The sequence below is a fragment of the Bos mutus genome, chromosome 27 (assembly GCF_027580195.1).
Source record: "Bos mutus isolate GX-2022 chromosome 27, NWIPB_WYAK_1.1, whole genome shotgun sequence".
NCBI classification, from domain to species: domain Eukaryota; kingdom Metazoa; phylum Chordata; class Mammalia; order Artiodactyla; family Bovidae; genus Bos; species Bos mutus.
The window spans coordinates 6,644,175-6,666,912 of NC_091643.1; the positions used below are offsets into that span (position 1 = coordinate 6,644,175).

Below are 22,738 nucleotides of genomic sequence, written 5' to 3' on the forward strand. Positions count from 1 at the left end.
TCAAATCCATGTTAAGAGATTTTCTATAAAATAAATGGCTTGTAATCTTTAAAAATGTCAAGATCATTAAAGTCAAGGGAAAGGCAGAAAAGAAAATTATACTCCTTAAATTTATTTTGACTAATGAAATAAAAATTCCAAGTGGCTCTTATGGGCATAGATAGGTACAGACTGCAAATTACCCCAAGGTTAGAATCCCACAACAGAAGGATTTTCCTGATAAAAACAGATGTAAAAACAGAGAAGCAGGAAGGCAACAGCCCAAGATGCAGCGTGTTCCCAGCCTCACACGGACGGTTATACCTGTAATATCCACAGGGAAGATGGACCACCAGGAACCTCCCTGTTTTCTTCCCTTTTATCTTTGCTCTCGCAATCCATTAGGGGAGCGGGCAGGCCACTCTCATGGGACAACACTGATGAAAGGGTTCTCACAGAAGGCAGAAACGCACCAAAGTTCAACGAAAAGGAACAGACAGCAAATGGCAGGCACCCGCTGAAACGGTTTCACATTAGGAAGTCACAACTTAAATATCAGCATTAAACAAAGGATGCAGGAAAAACTACTGCTATCTGTCAACAGACGTACATTGGTAGTACTTTTGATCACACATACAATGAAATTTTATCCAAAAGGCAAGTTTCAAATGATGTCACTTAATATTGAATTTTTTCCTACTTATAGTTTGACTTTGAAGAAAATTTCATATTTTCCTTTAAAATACCAAACTCTAATCTCACGAAGAGACGTCTTAGCTGATGAGGTGATGGGCACAGGTAACCTAGCTGCTCATGACCTCGCAGTGAGTCCAGGGCTGAGATAGGGCCAAAGCCTCCCCTTCGAGGCTCAGCTGGACGGTTCTGCTGCCAGCCAGGCACAAGTCAGCTCCGCATGCTTTTATATCAAGCACAAGGCTCAGAGAGGGGAGGGAAGCTTGAGGTGGACACAGCTGTCCACCTGCACACCTACTAGGCGACAGGCACTGTGTGTGTGTGTGTGTTTGTGTGTGTGTGTGTGTGTGCATACACGCACGTGTGCTCAGTCCTGTCTCTCTGTGACCCCATGGACTGTAGCCCTCCAGGCTCCTCTGTCTATGGGTTTCTCCAGGCAAGAACACTGCAGTGGGTTGCCATGCCCTTCTCCAGGGGATCTTCTGGACTCAGGGATTGAATCTGCATCTCTTGTGTCTCCTGCACTGTACTCAGTGCTTTTTTCGCTGTGGAATACACAATCCCAGGAACTCAATAGTGAAAGAGACCCTGGCCTTCGTCACCCCTCTAACCTCTTCCTCTTGGAAGCCATGGAGATCCAAAAAGATCAAGTTCTTGCTGGAGGCCCCAGGGGTAAAGGCAGAGGAGCAGCAGCCCCATTCTCCCAACTCTGAGCCTCTAGACAACTGTTTAAAACCCAAAGAGCTGCTGAAAACACGAGCTTCAAAACCGTCTGCTCCCTCCTGGACCAGCGCTGACCTCAGCTGTCAAGGCTGTCAGTAAACTCATCCGTCCTCATCTGCCTTCTCTCCCGCGGCTCCCAGACACCCAGGTGTTAACCCAGATCCTTTCTCCAGTTCCATTCAGAGCCAGAATCCCCAGATGTCACAGCCTCTTCCGCTTCTCTATCTATAGCACTTAAATGTCCATGTGTGTGCGCGTGCTAAGTCCCTTCAGTCGTGTCCAACTCTTTGTGACCCCACGGACTGTGACCCACCAGGCTCCTCTGTCCATGGAGATTCTCCAGGCAAGAATACTGCAGTGGGTCACCATGCCCTCCTCCAGGGGATCTTCCTGACCCAGGAATCGAACCCGTGTCTCCTATGGGTCCTGCACTGCAGGCGGATTCTCTACCACTGAACCACTGGAGAAGCCTTAAATGTCCACACCACATGCTTATTAACAAAACATACCCGAACCTCTGTAAATTTTATCTTCCTTACTGATTACAAGCTCTCTGAAGGCAGAGAGAGGTCATTTCCCCTTCTCTCAGCTCCTGGGGGTCTAGTATGGTGCTGGGCGGGGGGAGAGCAAGAGTCATGGTTCTGGCTTGTAGAAGTCACTTAACCAACATCCAGCACCTGGGAGCTGAAGATGAGTCTTAGCTCTTTTTATAATGTCCACACACCTCACAAGCCACCTGACATTTGGTCCCCTTAGGAAACGAGCTGAATAAATGGACTCTTTTTTTTTTTTTAAGGGGGAAGGTAGAGAGGGAGACCTCAGACTGTTTGCTTGTGCTGTTTTAAAGTAGACATGATTTAGGAGATAATGACATTTCTAGGAATCTGCCGGCAATTAACGATTCAAATTGCTAAACGCTGCAGCTTCATCAAACCTGAGCTGCAGGAATTTAGACTAAAGAACACCTGCCTTCAAAGCAGCGGTCCAAAGGGACAATTGCTGAAAGCCCCACCAGGAAGACTGTTTCATTGTTTCACTTTTAAGACCCTTTAAAGACCTGAAGGAGTGTTTGCTGAGCTTCAGCATAATAACCTAGTTGTCTGATTGAGCACTTGGTATACGTTACATTGTTGTTGTTTTAGTCCTTAAGTTGTATCAGACTCTGCAACCCAATGGACTGTAGCTAGCCAGGCTCCTCTAACCATGGCATTTCCAGGCAAGAACACTGGAATGGGCTGCCATCTCCTACTCCAGGGGATCTTCCTGACCCAGGGATCAAACCTGCATCTCCTGGCAGGAGGATTCTTTACTACTGAGCCACAAAGGAAGCCCACCCATATGTTACATACAGCTCTCTAAGAAATGAATATGAAAGCTGTCTATTCTGAAAAGGTGTGGAACACTGTAGTCCAAGTTCACGCCAAGGAGTCTAGACTGTGTTTTGTTGCTAATAGTGAGCCAGTTTTGGTTACATGACACCGAAGGAATCCTATTTTAGCCAGCACTGTGCAGGATGGATTGAAGAGAAACAAGAGTTGGACAAGAGGGACCTCAACCAGTTCTAGGAACAGGCTGCCAGAGCTCTCCAAAGCGGGGTGTGTGCACCCCAGGCAAGGTGACCCGCTGGGGAGAAATTTTTTAAATCAGCATTGAGGCATAATTCACACTTTACTATACAAAGCTCCCATGTGAAATGTACAATTTAGAGCTCTTAAATATATTCCCAGGGCTGTGAAACCATTGCATTTAATTTTATGACATTTTAGTTCCCCTAAAAGGAACCTTTTGGAATGGAATCACATGATATGCTCTTTTGTGGCTGGCTTTTCACGTAGCACGGTTCCCAAGGCTCGTCCACACTGGGGTGTCAGCGCTGCATTCTTTAATGGCTGAATCAAGCCCCGTGTGTGGCTAGGTAACATCTCATTCATCCAAGCAGCAGCCGGTGCCCATGTCCACCTCAGGTTGTTATGAACAATACTGCCGTGAACAGTTGTGTAAGTTTTTATGTGAGTGCATGTTTGCATTCTCCTGTTATCAAAGTAGGAGTGAAACTGCTGTTAAAACATGTCTATATTTAATCATTTGGTAAACCACCAAAGTGTTTACATTCCTAGCAGCAATATGTGAGAGTTGCAATTTCTCCATAACCTCACCACTACATTACTTTTCATAAAAAATTAAAAAATGTATAGCCATCCTAATGGTATCTTGTGATTCTGATTTGTATTCCCCTAATGACTAATGACGTTCAGCATTTCTTATGTTATATTGATAGTAGGACATGTAAGACATTTTATTAAAAAGATTCAATACATATATTGAAGGATACCTACTCAAATATTTAGTACTGACAAGGCAAAGGATCCAAAAAATCAGGACACCAGAGGTCAAGGTGACCAGAGTCTGGCTGAGGGACATGGGTATGGTAGAAAGATGTTTAGGAAGAAGGAGTGGCTGGACTGAGCATGTGACCCTGAGTGGGTGGGCAGGCGGGGCTCTGGCCAGCGAGGGACATGCCCGGAAAAGGATGCCATCATCGGGAGTCTCCGCTCCTCATGACCGCCATGCAGGAGGTCACCAAGAGGACGGGTGGGTCAGCCGGTGACCCTGGAGCTGGCGCTGGGCCATCGGAGGCTCCTCACCCAGCCCCCGACCTCGGGATGTGCCTTCTTGCCTTCCCCATGCTAGGAGCTGCCCCAGGTTGTGGCCTTGAGACAGCAGGTGGTGCTGGGACCATCTGGACCAATGACTGAATCCAGTCAAGGCTCCTCATAAACTTCAAGATCCTGGGGGCAGGTGCAGGGTTGGCTTGTCTCTCAGCTACTCCAGACTCATCAGTAAGCTCCCGTGCGCATTAAACCCGCCTCGAGCAGCCCGCAGTGGCTGCCCCTGTCTCTGGCCTCCCCTGGCCGTCCTCACGCAGGGCCAGTCTGTGAACCAACGCCGCCCCCTCTCCCGGGCCTTGGCACGGCTGCCCCGCGGTCAAACCATGGGATGGATAACACGAGGCTGGAAGCAAACACAGCACTCTCCTGTCTGTGATCCATGCTAACACAAGGCCTGGCCCTCCACAGGGAGCACTCGGTGGGCATCCAGAGTCAGCCTCTAACGGGACCATGGCTGGGAGTCAAAGAGGGAAACAGGACAAGGCAGTGGGGGAGACCACCCCTGCAGGAGGCGTGGTCTCCAGGGGATGCGCGGGAGGGAGCCAGGTACGTTGCAGGGTGGGGTCTCTGATCTGCAGGGCAGGTGGCTGGGCACAGGGTGGGTCTTAGAAACACATACATTCCTGGGGACCCTGGCTGAGACCTGATGGATGGAGGAGTGGGCGGAGATGAGAAAGGTGCATTTTAGGTAAGTCCCCTGGTAAATTATGTGCATTAATGTTTGAAAATGACTACCTGATGAGTAGAAAAGGAGGCCCGAAAGATCCTATAGATGGCCAGCCACGAAGTCCTAAGTCTGGAGTGCTACATGGAAGGAGAAGCAAAACTTAAAAGATTTTCACACCAGTCTCTCCACCTGCGACAGGAAGAGAAATGTGCTCTGGCAACACGGCCGCAAAAGCAACTACGAGAAGGCGACTCCTCCCACACAGCAGAGCTGCTCGCAGAGAACCCTGCCACACTGACAGTCATCGATTTCAGGAGCAGTGGCTAATATGCTTTGGAGAGGAGACAAGAATAAAATTAAAGAGAAGCTTGCAAATGACAGGGTGATGAACAGTGTCTTTAAAAGCACCAATCTTCTAATTGAATATTTCGTTTTTTCCTAATACTGGTTAACTTTTTTCTCTCACCCTGGTAATATGTCTATTTTGTAGACTGAAATTACCCAAGTGGTCTGGCATGCCGGGGAGGGGCAGCAGGCTGTGCAGGAGGGAAAGATGGCCGGGCCAGAGCGGTGGCTGCAGACGGTGGGGGCTGTGGCCCCGAGGGGCGCCGGGCAGTGCCCGGAGCCAGTCCTGGTTGTCACAAAGTGGGGTGATACTGGCACTGAGTGGGCAGAGGCTGCGAACACCGCTCAGCACCCTACGACCCACAACGACGCAGGGCTCAGGGCCCAGGTTGGCAGGGCCGAGGCCGAGAACCTGCCCGGGGTGAAGGGGAAGCCTCGCCCTGAATGCGGGGAGGCCTGGGGGGCATCCAGACATGCCTCCCGGGTTCGAGGAGGGTGACTGTGACTCAGCAAAGCGGAAGGTGCCCAGACATCTGGAGCAGACGGTCTGCACACCAGCACCCTCCCCTTCTCTAATCTGCTCTTGATCACGAGCTGGCTTCCACATATTTGCTTCTAATTCTCCGATTACTCTCAAGGGCAAGGCACATTCTCCATAGGTGGTAAACAAACATGATGACCTGGGCAAAAAATGTACAGAGCTAGTGATAGAAAGAATCTTAAAAAACAGTCTAGACAATCTCCTCATTTTCCAGAAGGAAAACTGAGGCCCACAAAGTCTCAGTGACTCACCTGTCTGGGGGTGGGGGGTGGGGGTGGCATCATTGTATTCTTTTTTTTTTTTTTTAACAAAGAAATTAAATTCCTGAAAGGGTTTGGTCATCTTATGTGACACAGAGGATGCTTCTTGCTGGTCACTACTTGCTTGTTTAAAATTGTGAACTCACCATTTTGATCACATTACATATGTATTTTTTTACACTTCTGTGTTCAAAATGAGGAAAAATATAAAAAATGTTATGCATTTCATTTTAAATTCCAATGTAGGGCATTTGTTTAAAATAAGAGACTGCCATGACAAAGGTGGTGGGGTCTTGTGGTAAAAATACACAAATGAATAAACACACTCATTTTCACATATAAGTGACTAACCAATGAATGTACACATGTAGTCACTGTAGTCTTGTCTGATCCTCTGCGACCCCGTGGACTGTAGCCCACCAGGCTCCTCTGTCCATGGGATTCTCCAGGCAAGAATACTGGAGTGGGCTGCCATGCCTTCCTCCAGGGAATCTTCCTGACCCAGGGAATGAATCCGTGGCTCTTGTGTCTCCTGCACTGCCAGGTGGGTTCTTTACCACTAGAGCCACCTGGGAAGCCCTACCAATGTACAGCCCACACACAAATAGGACAGAAGCATACTTTCCCCTGGTGGCTCACAGCGTAAAGAATCCACCTGCAATGTGGGGGACCTAGGTTGGATCTCTGGGTTGGGAAGATCCCCTGGAGAAGGGAACAGGTACCCATGGGGTCGCAAAAAGTCAGATATGACTGAGCTACTTTCAATTACTCACTCACATTTTCCAAGTAGAAAATAAATAGAAATGTAGGTTCCACAGTGAGAAAAGAGCAAGGAAAAGCTCACATGTTGTTCTAAAGTTACTAATGTTCCTCTTTAACTTCAGATCACCTTTTACCCCAGATCTTTTACAGGAGTAATGGCGAGAAAGACCAATCTATTGAAAAATACCAACTGGAAAACTCCTAGTGAAATTAATAAAATAAAACTCAAGCTTTGAAAGTATTTTTGCCTCAAGTTGTTCAACTGTTTGTCTCTCCTCTAACCTTGTGTAATATAATAATATAAAGAAAACTGAGCACCAAAGAATCGATGCTTTTGAACTCCGGTGTTGCAAAAGATTCTTGAGAATCCCTTGGACTGCAAGAAGATCCAACCACTCAATCCTAAAGGATATCAGTCCTGAATATTCATTGGAAGGACTGATGCTGAAGCTGAAACTCCAATACTTTGGCCACTTGATGCGAAGAACTAACTCATTTGAAAAGACCCTGATGCTGGGAAAGATTGAAGGTGGGAAGAGAAGAGGATAACAGAGGATGAGATGGTTGGATGGCATCACCCACTCAACAGACATGAGTGTGAGTAAACTCCAGGAGTTGGTGATGGACAGGGAGGCCTGGTATGCTGCAGTCCATGGGGTCAGAAAGAGTCAGACACGACTAAGAGACTGAACTGAACTGAACCTCGTATAATGTGGCTTACTGTTTATGTTAAGTACCCAAAATTAAAGTGGGGAAATGCACTTGGTTTGAAAGCTCGTATTTTAGCTGGGTGGATGTAGAAGTCTGGCCAATAAGCAGTAAAGCCTTCCTTTTCTCTTAGGACACTTATTATCCTTGAAAGTTAAACGCCATTGTGCCTTGTAAAGTGAGCTGTTTGGTCCTTCCTGTTCCTAACAGTTTTTTTTGGTAGTTAGTCCATGAATTAGAGCTTACGTGGGGAGCATCAACCAAACCACATCAATAATAACGATGAACTTACAGAAACGAAAGAACGTCTCCTGAAACCACATCTCCTCTGCTCTCTGCACCAGCCTGCCTCTACGCACTTGGGCGGGACCCCCACACGCCCCTCCTCCACGTCCTCACTGCCTTCATCCCCGAGGGCGCCCACCGTGCGCTCCAGCCGGCGCCCCTGATGCTGCTCTCGCCGCAGCGGCCAGTCACCTCCTGCCACTTCACTGGAGATCGTTTTTGTCCTGTTTGTACCTTAACATTTCCCCTGTGTTTTTCTTGACTAACTTAAAAACTATTGTTCCTCAAGTGTCTGTTCGGCTCTGCTTCTGAGCACTCCTTGCAACATCTGGAGGTACAAAGAGAGAAAGGACATAGCAAAAGACTCTGGAAAGAAGCATCAAGAGGGAAGCAGGAGATGAGGGGGAACCCAAAGCCAGAGGGGACACCACAGTGCCCAGAGCCCACGCCTAAGGACAGCCCGATTCCTCACTTCATGGAGCTAACGGGACCATCCGGAGGTCCCAAACCCTCCTACTCCGTCCATCTCCTCTTTCACTAACTCATTTTTCCTCTTTCTATTGAAAACACCTTTTTCTTATATTAGTTTCCACCTCTGATACTTCCTTCCTATTGTAAAAAGAAGAAAATTTGAAGCACTGATTTGATCACATTAATTCCCTACTTACACTACTTTCCTAAGGATGCTGGGGATGGTGAGGCATCCCAAATCCTCCTCGTGACCTTTCATCATTTGGCCTTTGCTTGGCACCAGCTGCAGAGGCTTCCCTGGTGGCTCAGCAGGTAAAAGAGTCTGCCTGCAGTGCAGGAGACGCAAGAGGTGGGGGTTTATACTGAGTGAAGGAAGTCAGAAAGAAAAACACCAACACAGTATACTAACGCATATACATGGAATTTAGAAAGATGGTAACAATGACCCTATATGCGAGACAGCAAAAGACACAGATGTAAAGAACAGACTTTGGACTCTGGGAAAAGGGAAGGGTGGGATGATTTGAGAGAATAGCATTGAAATATGTATATTACCATATGTGAAACAGATCGCCAGTCCAGGTTCGATGCATGAGACAGGGCGCTCAGGGCTGGTGCACTGGGATGACGATGGGGTGGGGAGGGAGGTGGAAGGGGCTTCAGGACGGGGAACACATGGACACCCGTGGCTGATTCATGTGAGTGTGTGGCAAAACCCACTACAATACTGTAATTATCGTCCAATTAAAATAAATTAATTAATTAAAAAAAAAAGGCGGGGGTTTGATCCCTGGGTCAGGAAGATCCCCTGGAGGAGGGCGTGGCCACCCACTCCAGTATTCTTGCCTGGAGAATCCCATGGACAGAGGAGCCTGGCGGGATACAGTCCATGGGGTTGCAGAGTCAGACGCACAACTGAAGCACCTTAGCGCGCGTGCACACACACACACAGCTCCACAGAGGAATGCGTCCCGCCTCTCACGACACTGGGCGCTCGAGTCGCGCCTGATGACGCAGCGCGGCTCCCACACCTGCGCTGCCCCCTCTCCCTCTTGGCCTCACTCTGCGGGGCGGCCCCCTTTCCCACACCCGTCCTGCCGCCCATCCTGTGAGTGTCTCCCTCACCCCCAAGGCCAGGCCCTGTCTGGAGCCCGCAAGGTCCTCTGGACTTATCCTACATGTGCCTCTGATCAAACTGTTGCAATTACTTGCTTGTTTGTATCTGCCAGTTGGATCCCTGAGACTGCCTGGGTTTCACTTGCCTTTCTATTTCCAGAGCCAAAAATAGTCTCTGAGGTACAATAGGCACATGATACGCTCTTATTAATAAATGCTCTGTTGATAACTATGATGTCGGGTGTGTGGAGGAGCTAGTTAATATCAAGACCTGGTTGATCACAGCCAGATGCAACTCTCTCTATTATTGCACCGATAAGAAATTCACAAAGACGTCAAAGCAGCTTCCAAAATCCTTAACAAGTCGGTGGAAATAGTGGCCCTGCAGACAGGTTTAAAACTGGTAGACATGGCTTGTATGCAGTGTCCTTAGAACAGAGTTGTAAGCAGGAAAGGAGCGCCATAAAATGTGACCTTCAAAAACATCGACCTGATAAAAAGGAGAGCAGCTCAAGTGAACACCTCCGAAGAGAGTTCTTGTGTGCTCTGTCTGCATTCTCTGGGAAAACCACCAAGGTCCACTCAGATCCTCCCAAGGGTGGGGAAGGCCCTGCCTCGCTGCACTGTGAGCAGTGGGTCCCTGGGAATGCTTCCAGCATCACACACAGTCTGGAATTTAGGAAAAGCTCAGTAAAATGAAAAGTTAAATCAATGAGTGAATAAAAAGCTGGTTTCCAAGGCAGGACATCTATCCTTAGCCAGGTGTTTAAAAAATATGAACTGTTGGGAAAAACAAAACAAAAAACAAAAATAAAAGTGAGGCTGGTATAACTGAGTAGTAAACTAACTTTAGAAACAAATTCAAAGTGTGCATCCACCCCATCTCGAGTCCGCCGTGTCTGCTTCCCATGCGAAGTGTAGAGGCCCCAGGCACACTGCGTCTGCCCTCTTGACAACAAGGCCCTCCAGGGCGAGGTCTCATCCTTGCCCCCAGAATATGGGGCATTATTTGAATACAAATGTAAGACCACTTTACAAAGTGTGAAATGACAAGGTGTAAAGATCAAAATGCCTTTACCTGAGACAATTTTGTCGTGGTGGCAGGCAGCAGCGGGCGACTAAACTTCTTCTGAGACCCAATGGCTGCTGGAAACGGCGGTGCCGAAAACACAGCCGCGACACAGTTAATCTTGTTTATCCACCCCTGCATTTCCTCCGGGCTCCTAGGAGACACAGGCATATTATGTCAGGGTATTTCCACACCTGCATGCACGGCAGCCTGCCCATTTCTCACCACTGATCTAAAATGACATATAAAATCATTCACTCTTCTTGGGACGAATTAATCCCTTGCAAAACTTCACTGGAGAGGAACATTTTCAACAGCATTCACCATGGCAACGAAAGGCCCTGGAACCCATGATCATCAAGGAGTAAGACTGTGACTACCGCCCGAGGATACAGAGGAAACAAAGCAGAATCACTCCATAGAAAGTATTCATTAAACCCTCTGCTTTCTCGTTATGCTGATACTAGGCTAGTCAGAAACTAATTTACAAATTAACTCATCTCTTCTAATCACATAATTTGATTTTAAAATGCAACTGAGTGATAAACTGATAGAGGGAATATAAAGAGGTATATACACCCACTTTGGAAAGTAATTTGGACAGTTTTTTAACAAAATTAACTATAAATTTATCAGCAATTCTACTCCTAGGTATATATTTACTCAAGGGAAATAAAAACATATAGGCACTAAGAGATTTGTATGTGCATATTCACAGGAGCATTATTTATAAGTGTCAAAAAGGAGAAACACTCTAAATGTCCATCAACTGGTGAAGGAATGGACACAGTGAAGTCTGTATCCTTACAGAGCATCACCACCCAGCAGCAGAGGCGTGGAGAGCCGAGACAGGCCTCAGTGTGGACGACCCCACACCTTTACGCGGAGCAACAGAAAAGCCCACATACTCGACGCCTGCGGGTATATGGAAACTCCAGAAAAGGGCATACAAAGAGGAGACCAGTGGTGTCCGGGCTAGGGGTGAGAACGGCACAGGGGCTCAGTCTCTGTAGGGTGATGGAAGTGTTCTACAGCTGGACAGGGTGCCACGATTCTGCAAATTTACTGAACGTCACTGTGAACTTAGAAGTATGTGAGGTGCACCTCGACAGGACAAAAAATATCCCCCTGAGAGGATGTGGAAATCTCCTGAGGTCAGTGTCACACTGTGAACTTGTAGGCCACGTTAGCAGAGTGCGGCGCGGACAAGGCTTGTGAACTCGTAAAGGAATGGAGGAAACAGATCCGAGCTAGGTGAGATGCCCGCCGGCTGCACAGTCGACACAAAGACGGACAAAACGTCAGCCCATCTAAAAACCCCTTTCTGCACGATCCCCCTGAAAGCGATCACGCTGAGCGGACAGCACACCAGGGGTCTCCCTCACCGTGCCCCACGCCTCTCTTTCACTGGACTCAATTCTGCATCAGTTATATTTGGAGTAATCAGATCTCCTGAGTTATCATATCCGGCACTTTTAGACATTTAAAAACAATAATGCTGGGGAACAGAATAATTTGAAGGACTTTATGACTAATAGCCGTAATTATGCATCTGGCTGTGGTTCCCTTGGGTGTTAACTGTCTTACTCCCACACTAAAAATATCCTGTGTAACTTGGGTTTCCTTACAACCTCCTCCTCACCGGATGTCAGCACTTTTACACCTTTGCAAGCTCAGCATCCACAGATCGCCAGAGAACCTGCTCTTGTTCTCATTCCCCTTTCTCATCTTCCGCTGTTTTCATCAACAAGCACGCAGAGACCCATATTTACTATCTCGATGCCAAATGTCATGCCAGTGCCAAATGCAGTCACCTGGCAGGGCTGGGTTGACAGTGGTTCTGAAGCCAAGCTCAGGCTGTAAAAGGCACGCCGTGAATAATTAGCAGTGCCTGCCACGGACACCGATGCGACGTGTGCGACTAGACTGCCTGTTCTAGAGGCTCAGTTGCCCCAAATCCCAAGTTTCTCACTTCATAAACCCAGAATTCTCCACATGGAGTGTTCCATCCCTCATCTGAAGGCTGTCACAGACTCCTTATTACATAGGCAATCCACCCTGCTTCCATGCCCACAGTATGATTTTATCTTTCCCTTCTAGTTTAATCACAGACTCTTAGAGCTCAGAAGGAGAGAGGAGAGAGAGAAGGAAGTGAAATCCACACTTCCTGCACAGCCTCTGTGTGCCAGGCACTGTGTCGAGGCTCTTTGCACACCTGATCTCCTTTGCTTCTCACCAGAACCCTGTGACACGTGTGCTAGGGACAAGCTGAGGTTCACAGAGGTTAAACTGTGGGCACGACAAAGACTCAGGCAGCGGTCGGTCATCTGAGTCCCGATCTGCGGCACTCACTGCGTGACAGGACTTGCACTAAAGCCCTGGTTTCCTTTATGAGGATGTTACATCCAGAGCTGGTCAGGGGCTGACAGAGGGTCACAGGGCGACTCCAAGGAAACAGAAAGCGTGCCCCAGGGTTTCCATCAGTCTAGTTTCCTTAGATCGTTGTCTCTCTATTGTAGCCAGTTAATGACTGACTCAGCAAGTGTGCCCTGTAGATCCCGATTCTCTTTCTTGGTGTAAAGTGGTGCTCTACTAACTGCTAAGTCACTTCAGTCGTGTCCGACTCTGTGCAACCCCATAGATGGCAGACCACCAGGCTGCCCCATCCCTGGGATTCTCCAGGCAAGAACTCTGGAGTGGGTTGCCGTTTCCTTCTCCAATGCATGAAAGTGAAAAGTGAAAGTGAAGTCGCTCAGTCGTGTCTGACTCTTAGCAACCCCATGGACTGCAGCCCACCTGGCTCCTCCATCCATGGGATTTTCCAGGCAAGAGTACTGGAGTGGGGTGCCATTGCCTTCTCTGAAAGTGGTGCTCTGCAAACTAAAAATCCAAACCAAACCAACGAATGAAACCTACTGGGCTTGAAAAAGCAAGACCCTCCAATCAGCTGTCTTCAGCTTGAGCACGTTGGGCTTCTTCTCGTAGTCGGTGGCCTGGGAGGCCAGCGCGTGGTGCACGCTCACGGCGTTTTTCAGGTCCTCCTCCGACAGGGCCTTCTCTGGCTTATATTCGTCCTGTAGGCAGATACGAAGAAAGCACAGACATGTTCAGACTTCATCTTCTCTTCTCTTTTTAAAACCTATTAACTGCAAGAAAAAGTTTGGAAAATCCACGAAGGTGCATGAAAAAACTGAAGTGAATGGCGGGTAAAAACAACTCCGTGCTACTTTATAAATGTCACTAAACATCCTTTTCTTTGAAAAGTATTCTCAGAATGAGAAAATACACATTTATCAAAGGCACACTTTTGCAAAAGCTGATATATAATAATTAAAGAGCTGCTGCTGCTGCTGCTGCTAAGTCGCTTCAGTTGTGGCCGACTCTGTGCGACTCCATAGACGGCAGCCCACCAGGCTCCCCCGTCCCTGGGATTCTCCAGGCAAGAACACTGGAGTGGGTAATTAAAGAGCTAAGGAAGGTCAAAGATGAAATAGCTATCATACACGTTTTACAGTGGTTTGAAATGAAGCAAGGTCTCATAGGGCGATTTGGTTTCAGAAACAAACGGACACCCATCAGCAGAAGTGAACTGCCGGTGAAAACCAGGCCACTGTGTCTGCTCTAAAGACTCCACATTTTCCTGCTACTTTCTTTTGAGGCTAATAATATGAAGAAAAAAATGAACAGTAAAATGAAATAATTTCTCCAGCTGTACTTGAAAGAAAAGAGGAAAAATCAGCTTAATCTTAAGTCAGGAGAAAGATTAGCTCTATTATCATAAATTTGAAAAATGAGTAAAATTATATTAAAAAGGAGGGTATCATGGATAGATGCAATTTTATCTTTGAGCATTATCCAGACACAATTCATAGAATTTACAAAGGTTCTTTTGTGTAGCTTCCACCTAAACATAACTAAAAAAAAATCCCAACTAGTTGAAAAATGTGATATTATTATTGTACTATTATTATTATTATATCTGGTCATTTCTGTGGGTCCATAAGAATAAAAAAGACCTGAAAACCAATGTAAGTGTAGTAGACATTACAACTGTTATAGGAGATATTTTTTACTAATAAGTTCCTCTCTCCTCTTCCCATATTTTATAATATCAAACATGATGCTATAAACTTGCACTTCTTTTATAAAGACATACTCCTCACCTTCTAATTAGTAGCAAAAGCCTTTTAGTAGTAAAAGGAAGATACAGTCTATTCTGTTATCACAGTTTCATTTATCACAGTTTCATTTTACAAATTTTCAAAAAAATAATTATACACTCATATCTCTTCCTCCCTTCCCTGCAGCCCCAGCACAAACCACGCTTTTCAGGGGTACTCTTGCCGTTAGTTCAAACTGAGTCAGAAAGAAACAGCAGCGGCTTATCTCGGTAATAGCCGACACCAAGTGGGGGAAACCTAAGACACTCAGTACATACCAACTGCAACATAAAAATTACACAGTTTACAATACTAAATGGTAAAATGACTACTTTAAGATTGCTACAACTCTATTGAGCCTCAGCGATTAAGAACGGACGTCAACAGTAACGGCAGCCAGCGCCAATGGTCAAGGCTTCCCCGTCCACAGTGACCCCTCTGCTCCATTCTGCCGAGCGTCCCCTATTCTCTTCAGTACGCCTGTCCCATCCCAGCGGAGGTTAAGAGCACAGGCAGGTGCCTGGAGCTGGACCCATCTCTTCCATGTTTCCATGATCTTAGATTAATTAATTCACTCATTAAGTTCATATTCTTTGAGAAGGAGTGATATCTTCTTCATAGAGCTGTAGGATGAAATTCCATGAGATCCCATTTTTTAAACTTTAAATAATGTTCAAAGTGGATAGTAAGCACTTAGATGTTACTTGATATAGTTTCCAATAATAATTTTTAGTAGCATATAGCTTGAACTTCGGAGAAGGCAATGGCACCCCACTCCAGTACTCTTGCCTGGAAAATCCCATGGATGGAGGGGCCTGGTGGGCTGCAATCCATGGGGTCGCTAGGAGTCGGACACGACTGAGTGACTTCACTTTATTTTTTCACTTTCATGCATTGGAGAAGGAAATGGCAACCCACTCCAGTGTTCTTGCCTGGAGAATCCCAGGGACGGGGGAGCCTGGTGGGCTGCCGTCTATGGGGTCGCACAGAGTCGGACACGACTGAAGTGACTTAGAAGCAGCAGTAGCAGCAGCTTGAACTTGTATTTTATAAGGACAAACTTGTGAGGATCAAACTTTCTGCTTACATACCCTGTAAACACATTCGTAACCACCTTTATGGTCTTTCCTCCTTACACAGAGGAATCGTGCTTAGGGTTGATCCTGTACTCCAGATCAACCTCCACCAACCCCTCCTAGGATCTTATTTCCCTGGTTATTATCTTTCCACTATATTTTAAATCCTTGGTTGTCTACGGGCTTCCTCCCCACAGCCTATAAACACCCTCAGGGTCTCTCTTATATTTGTAAGACAACAGTCCCTCCTGAGTATCACTTCCTCCTCTAGCCGTCACCTCTCTTCTTCCTTATACACAACTAGGCAGGAGTCCACAGGAACTATTTACACTAATTTCCAGTTGCCCTTTAACCTACTGGAGCCTGGAGTGCATTTCTACCCTTCACTGAATCTGCTTTAGCAAAGGTCAGAAATGACCTCCCGACCGCAAAGTTCTACAGATTCTTTAGTTTTCATCTCACAGCAACCAAGGAAGTCAGCAATTCTGCTGAAATTCTCCACGGCTTCCCCTCCCACTTCTCTCTGGCGCCTCTTCTCCACTCTGACCACAGCTCCGGCCCCTCCTCGTCTGCCCGTCCACCAGGCGTCAGTTCTGCCATTGGCCTTTGTCCCTTCTCGTCCTGGAGGTGCCCCCTGGAACGACCACAACTGCCCGCAACCCTGGAACGTCGCGTGGCAGGGGGAGCTGAAAATCCACACAAGACTTATCTGCCTCCCGTTTACGCAGTTCTTCCCATCTTCCGCTCCTCTGTGCCCACAGTTCCGGGTTAGCAAATTCAATCTCCCGTGAATCACGCAGTATGCAGTGCTCACAGCTGAAAAATCCGCCAACAATTGAACCTGTGCAGCTCAGATTTGTGGTGTTCAGGGTTAAACTCTGCTCTTACCAGTGTAGGTCCTATCTATATCACAATGCCTGACATACTGCTGTGGATGAATAGGAAAAGAGACCAACCCTTAGCCATTAGCACTGGGAGACTTGGCCTTTGGAGCAACTATACTTATTCCTGGGGCATATGCTCTCTGACCTCATTCTTCAAGCTTAAAGGATGATGTTACTGGAATACTCTAAAAGTGCTAAGAGTTTTAAAATGAACATTTATTACAGCTCTAAGTAGAAGCGAACAGTAATTATCAACTTGGGAGACCTGCACGGTGGTTTCTGAAGAGGACTCTATCCTCAGGCAGTTTCCTAAACCCTAGGGTAGCTGATACTGGAAGGAAAATACTACACAGGACAGAAAGGGAAGATACGATCTAGGACATATCATAGTAACTGGACGAAACCAAAGTCTAGGAATTTTAAGTCCAACATGGGCTTCCACTCTTTTAGTTAATAGTAATATCATTTTATCATTTTTAAAAAAGGGCAAAATACAAACAAAACACGTTTGGAATTCTGAATTCCTACTAGAAAATGTAGCTCCAAATCCATACAAAATAAAACTCAGGGTAGACTGGAAAAGTTAGAGCTGACAACTGAATAAAAAGAAGAGACTTTATTCTGCAGAGCTCATTCTGACATCTTTATTTTTCAATGCTTAAAGTTGAAGATGGTGTCTAATGATGGTATTGGGAAAGAAGAAATAAAGGATAAATTATCGTAATCAAACCATTTCAAACCTAAGACTCTTGGCTATGCAAACTAAATGAGAAAAGAGAGCAAGATAAATTCAATCAAGAAATTTTCTATAAAAAAATAAAATGCTCTATGACACCTAATAATTACTAGCTATTTTCTCAAACAAATGAAAGGTGAAAATGATACCTAAAAACACATTACTCTCCTCTGTGTTCACTGCAATCTACGTCTTTTATCCAGGATGACTCACTGGAGCTCTCTACCACCCTAATGAGCACCAAGCATGTGACTTCACAATGCTGTTTATTTAAAATGCACTTAAAGCATGAAATGAAAAGCTTTCTCCTCTTTTTAAAGAAGCTTGTTAATTAAATGTCATGTGAAGTTGGATCATAACACACTAACGCAAAGATCATCTACATATGTACAAACAATAGGTTGGCGTCAAGTCTGAAAATGTGCACCCTCAGGTGAGTATAAAGTCCAGCTTGGAAAGTGACCAAATGTCAACTGATATTCACCAATGTCAATTTAAAAATGCTCAGATTCCAGTTTACAGAGTACAAGGCACAAGTGCTCTACCTCATTAAAACAATAAAATAAAGTTGAAATAGTCTTGATTTCCACTGAGAGAATATAGTTGTGAGAGAAGTGAAGACATTCTTGAGAGCCTATGAGGATTTCATAAAAACGTCAGTAGTTAAACTGGATCCTAAGCTGTGTATTAATTCTTGATTTTTAAAAAGGCGCTAAAAACATTTTTCATAATTTGATGATTATCTTTTTAAAAAATTTGGTGTATTTCTGGGTAGATGTCATTCTAAAAGTTATTCAGCTTCATTTTTCTTTTACCAGGGGGCACATTGTGTTCCCACAGATCTTGGAGGAAGGCGTAACGGGAAATCAGATGAAGGTGTGTTTTAGCCCATAACTCAAATAATCAGATATCTGAAAGTCACTTCTTCATAGAATGTTAAGACTGAAAGGAGCTTCAAGGATCATTTCAACTAATTTTCTCATGTTAGATAAGTGATTTTAAAGTCAGGAAAATGTCTTCTACTTCTGCAAGGAGAATTAGGAAATAAGCAACTTAAAGTCAAAGGATGACATTCATTCACACTAGCTTGTCCGGTCACGGCAGACACTGCGCTGTCTCCACACTGTGCCGATGAGGACACATGGGCCCTAGCAGAGGACTGGGCCTGTATGCGTGGGACACGAGGAGGGGGCACTCACAGGCCTGGTGGGACTGGAAGCGCCTGGGATGCTTTCTCAGTCTGACTTCAGGGACACACAGGACATTTCTAGGACAAATCTGGTGAGTGAACCAGGAAGTTAGGATCCATCTGTTAATGATCAGACAACTGAACTGGAAGAGAGTCAGAGCAGACAGTTAACCACGAGTACCCCTTTGAAAGGGCTTCTTAAGTGGCTCAGAGGTTAAGAATCTGCCTGCAATGCAGGAGATGCAGTTTCAACCCCTGAGTCAGGAAGATTCCTTGGAGAAAAAAATGGCAACACACTATGGTATTCTTGCCTGGGAAATCCCTTGGATAGAAGAGCATGGACATGTCCATGGGGTCACAAAAGAGTTGGACAAGACTTGGCAGCTAAACAACAACAGCCCTTTGAAAAAGTATATAGGATTCTGGGACTCAGTATCTGAAGAAACTTGAAAGGTCTTAACATTTTTAAAAAGAAGCAACATCTCAGCACCTTCCTTACTCCTTGAAAGTGAAAGTCGCTCAGTCATGTCTGACTCTGTGACCCCATGGACTATCCAGTTCATGGAATTCTCCAGGCCAAAATGCTGGAGTGGGTAGCCATTCCCTTCTCCAGGGGATCTTCCCAACCCAGCGATTGAACCCAGGTCTCCGCATTCCAGGCAGATTCTTTACCAGCGGAGCCACCAGGGAAACCCAAGAATACTGGAGTGGGTAGCCCGTCCCTTCTCCAGCGGATCTTCCCCACCTAGGGATTGAACTGGGGTCTCCTGCATTGCAGGCGGATTCTTTACCAGCTGAGCTACCAGGGAAGCCCATCCTTACTCCTTGAATATTTCTAACTAACACAGTGACCAGGGCTTCCTCTGGGTCCCTGCGAAAGGCTGCACTTGGCACTGTCTGTGACTGTGTGCTGTGTGCCCATCATCACCCACCCACCACCCCTCAGTGCAGAGCCCTGGAAAGCAAGTTAGTGTCGAATTCGTGTTTCCTGCTATGACTTTCACATGACTGGTGTGGGTATAATATTTACTGCAAGGAAGGGAGGGAGGAGGGGAGGGAGACAGGGAGAGAAAGGCACTGCCTAGGCCCCCAGGGAGCAAACAGGAGGAGAGGTTTGCATTCTGAACACATCTCACACTCGAGTGGCTTGGAAAAGGGCACAGCCAACTGATAGGGTAAACTAGTTTCTGTTTGCCAGACCCTCTGAGCGTGTTTTTAAACAAACCTTCAGAGCACAGCCTGTGTGTCCTGGACTCCAGATACCACGTGTTTCCAGTTGCAATGCCTGTCTATGAATTGATAGTCCTAAAAAATTCTGCTTATGTTTGAAATATGCCTTATATAATGGTCACACTGCTCTGCTGAAATGGGTCATTCATCTGACTTACGACTAACAAAAACTCAGATATGATCATGTAACACCTCAAAACCTAGTGAACTTCTGTTTCATGCACTTTCCACTGTTTCAGAGAATGGGAGAGGGGTCCATACGGCCCTTTCAGGGTGTGAGAGGGCACAGAACCAGCAGTTTCACCAAATAAATAAATAAAAGTACCCTGAGCACACAGGAAAGCTTTTTGCTCTCAGGGTCCCGGTCAGGCCGGCTGGCTCCCGGCACCTGGCATCAGTCTGGGGGCCTGGTCTTCAGGGCCTCCTTCTGCCTGGCCCGGGCCCACTCTGCATGTGCCGCCTGTACTCAGACACGGCAGCAAACAACTCCCTTCCCAATCCAAAACGCTTACAAGCAGTTGGAACTAATCTCTCTCAAGAAGTCCAAGGAAACAACGGAAGACTTTGCATCAAGAACAGAGAGTTCCCAGTATACCAAGACAGGAAACTAAATTTTTAGTTAACCAACACTTTTTTTACATTTGAAAGACATGCCAATGGCAAATATATTCTGGTCTGAATACCTGTTTTCTAGACTCTAGAGATAAAAGACATTGGAATATTCTCTAGGGACTTTCCTGGTGGTCCAGTGGTTAACAATCTGCCTTGCGATAAAAGAGACACCCAGGTTCAATCCTTGGCTGGGGAACTAAGATCCCATGTGTCACAGAGCAACGAAGTCCACGAACCACAAATACGGAGTCCGGGCACTGAACACAGAGTCCAAGGGCTGCAACAAAAGATCCCACACGAGCCAACGAAGATTCCACGGACCACAGCTAAGACCCAACGCAGCCAAATAAACACTTTTTTTTTTTTTAAAAAAAAGAACATTCTCCAGAGCCTGGTATAGAGGATTTCACAGTCAGGTAATTCAGAGCCATGCACTCAGCAGCCACCCACACCCCTCTCTCTTAACCATTCCATCAATCACCCGACTATTTTAAGGATAACATAATTCACTTTTGTCACAACCAGACCTGTAACAAAAATACCATCATAAAGCTTACCAAAAAAGACTTGTAAGAAAAGGACAGACCTAGAGGGGTCAGACACAAAGCCCTTGACTGAAACCCACAGAGATCTTCTGAAGCTGTGTGGCAGCAAAGACGCATCTCAGCATTTGACCAGCAGATGACTCACTCCTGGATAACAAAACGGTAGGAAGCTGATACCTGTATGTCGACAAGTGATGGAATTTCCCCACCAAAAATTTAATCACTTTATCATTAACCCACAGCAATTTCAAAATTTCAAAGCATACATAAACTGTTATATTAAAATGATATTAAGAGTCCTCTGCTGCAAACACTTCATATTCCAATAAAAATAAATAGCTCTCCATCAGGTAATACATTCCCCAAGCCTGGTCTCAGGGGCACTGCAAGTACCATAACCAAACACGGACAGGAGTGCATTTCTGCTCAGCTGGGAAACAGACAAAACCACTTGCCTCACCACAGATGCTGCACTGTGCTCTGCCGAAGAGGAGTTCTAGGAACCGCAGTCCGCTACTCACACAGCGTTTCCCCCTTTACCCGACGTTTCTCCAGTTCACCCATACACTTGGCTTTCATTGTGTCATGTGCCACTCATTGCATAAAACCTGTATCACTGTAAGCCCAAGCTCTTCTGGGGGGTAGACACCAAGTTGGTTTCTCGTTCCTCCCAATATGACGTTTTGCAAATGGTTCTGATGTCACTACGGCAATTTTCTGTGGATTTCCTTTTTGCTTGAAAGTCAGAGGCAAACACGATGAAGTAGGGGGAGGGAGGGGCCAGAATGGGAAGGAGGTGGTCATGAGGCTGGCGGGTGGTGTATAAGCTGGAGAAACAAGACAAGGGCTTGGGACCATGTCAGGAACTGTCCAGGGCACAGAAAGAAAGAAACGGGCCTGTTTCACTTGCACGAGAACAGACACTGGGGATCCAGGATCTGCAGGTCACAGGAAACGGGTGTCGCGGGGGCATGGAGGGGAGATCAGGGAAGAACCTCCTAAAATCAGCTGTCTGCACGCTCTCCGCCCATGTCCTCACTCACCCCCTCCGGCTTCCAAGCCTGCCACTCCACTGGAGCTGCCTCGTCAATAACTTCCTCGTCGCTGGATTCCAGAGTGACTTTCCGATCCCTACCTTAGGCTACCTGTTTCCAGCCTGGAGTGCCACTCCAGGCCCTGTCTGGGCAGCCCTCCCCTACCCCCCCATCTCTCTCTCTTCCTGCCGCCCCCCACTGCCTCTAAGACGGGGTCACACTGCCTGGCCCCTCTCATGGTCCCTCCCTCGCAGGCACACATGAAAGGTCTGTGTCCCACTGTTCTCCCCACTTTACAAGCTCTGAGTGACATCACCTCTCTCGTGTATTTTTTTTGGAGGACTCTCCAGACCCCCTCCCGGCCCCTGATCTGCATATCCATAACCGTGTCAGACCCCTGATTTCAGCACCAGGAACGGAACTGCCCGGGCAGCGTGCTTCCCCTTTCTCACGAGGTCTCTATGACTCCAACACCACCCCCAACCCACACCCCATCTTAGAGCCAGACTGATGGTTCTAAAATATACATCTGATTGTGTCACACCCCATTAAAAATCCCTGGATACTCCCACACTGCTCCAGGAGAAAAGCTCAACTCCCAAGCACGGCCTTCTGGGACACCTGCAGCTCCCTGGACGTGCCATGGTCTCTGACATCTGGGCATCCGTACACGTTCCGCCCTACCTGAATCCTTCACGTGACTAACCTCTGCGTGTCTTTTCAGGGCAGACATCACTTTTCAGTCTAGACATCACTTCCTCCGTGAATCCTTCCATGATCTTCTCTGCTCTTCCTGAGGCTCAGTGAACTGTCCTTCCACGGCACATTGCCTTCTTTGCAGCATTGAATTGCACTGAAGTGGCTTTTTTTTTTTGCCCACTCTTCTTTTATTCATTTTTTGGGATTTTATTTTTATTGGAGGATAAGTGCTTTACAATATTGTGATGGTTTCTGCCATACATCAACTTGAATCAGCCACAGGTA

At 46.5% G+C, this 22,738-nt stretch overlaps 1 protein-coding gene across 1 annotated transcript in view; it reads right to left on the reverse strand.

Moving 5' to 3' along the window:
* Positions 1–22,738, reverse strand: part of PSD3 (pleckstrin and Sec7 domain containing 3) — a 500,681-nt gene that overhangs the window by 32,166 nt on the left and 445,777 nt on the right. Inside the window, 2 exon segments of the mRNA XM_070364266.1 lie at positions 10,298–10,442; positions 13,205–13,362. Of these exon segments, the coding sequence (XP_070220367.1) occupies positions 10,298–10,442; positions 13,205–13,362 (303 nt within the window).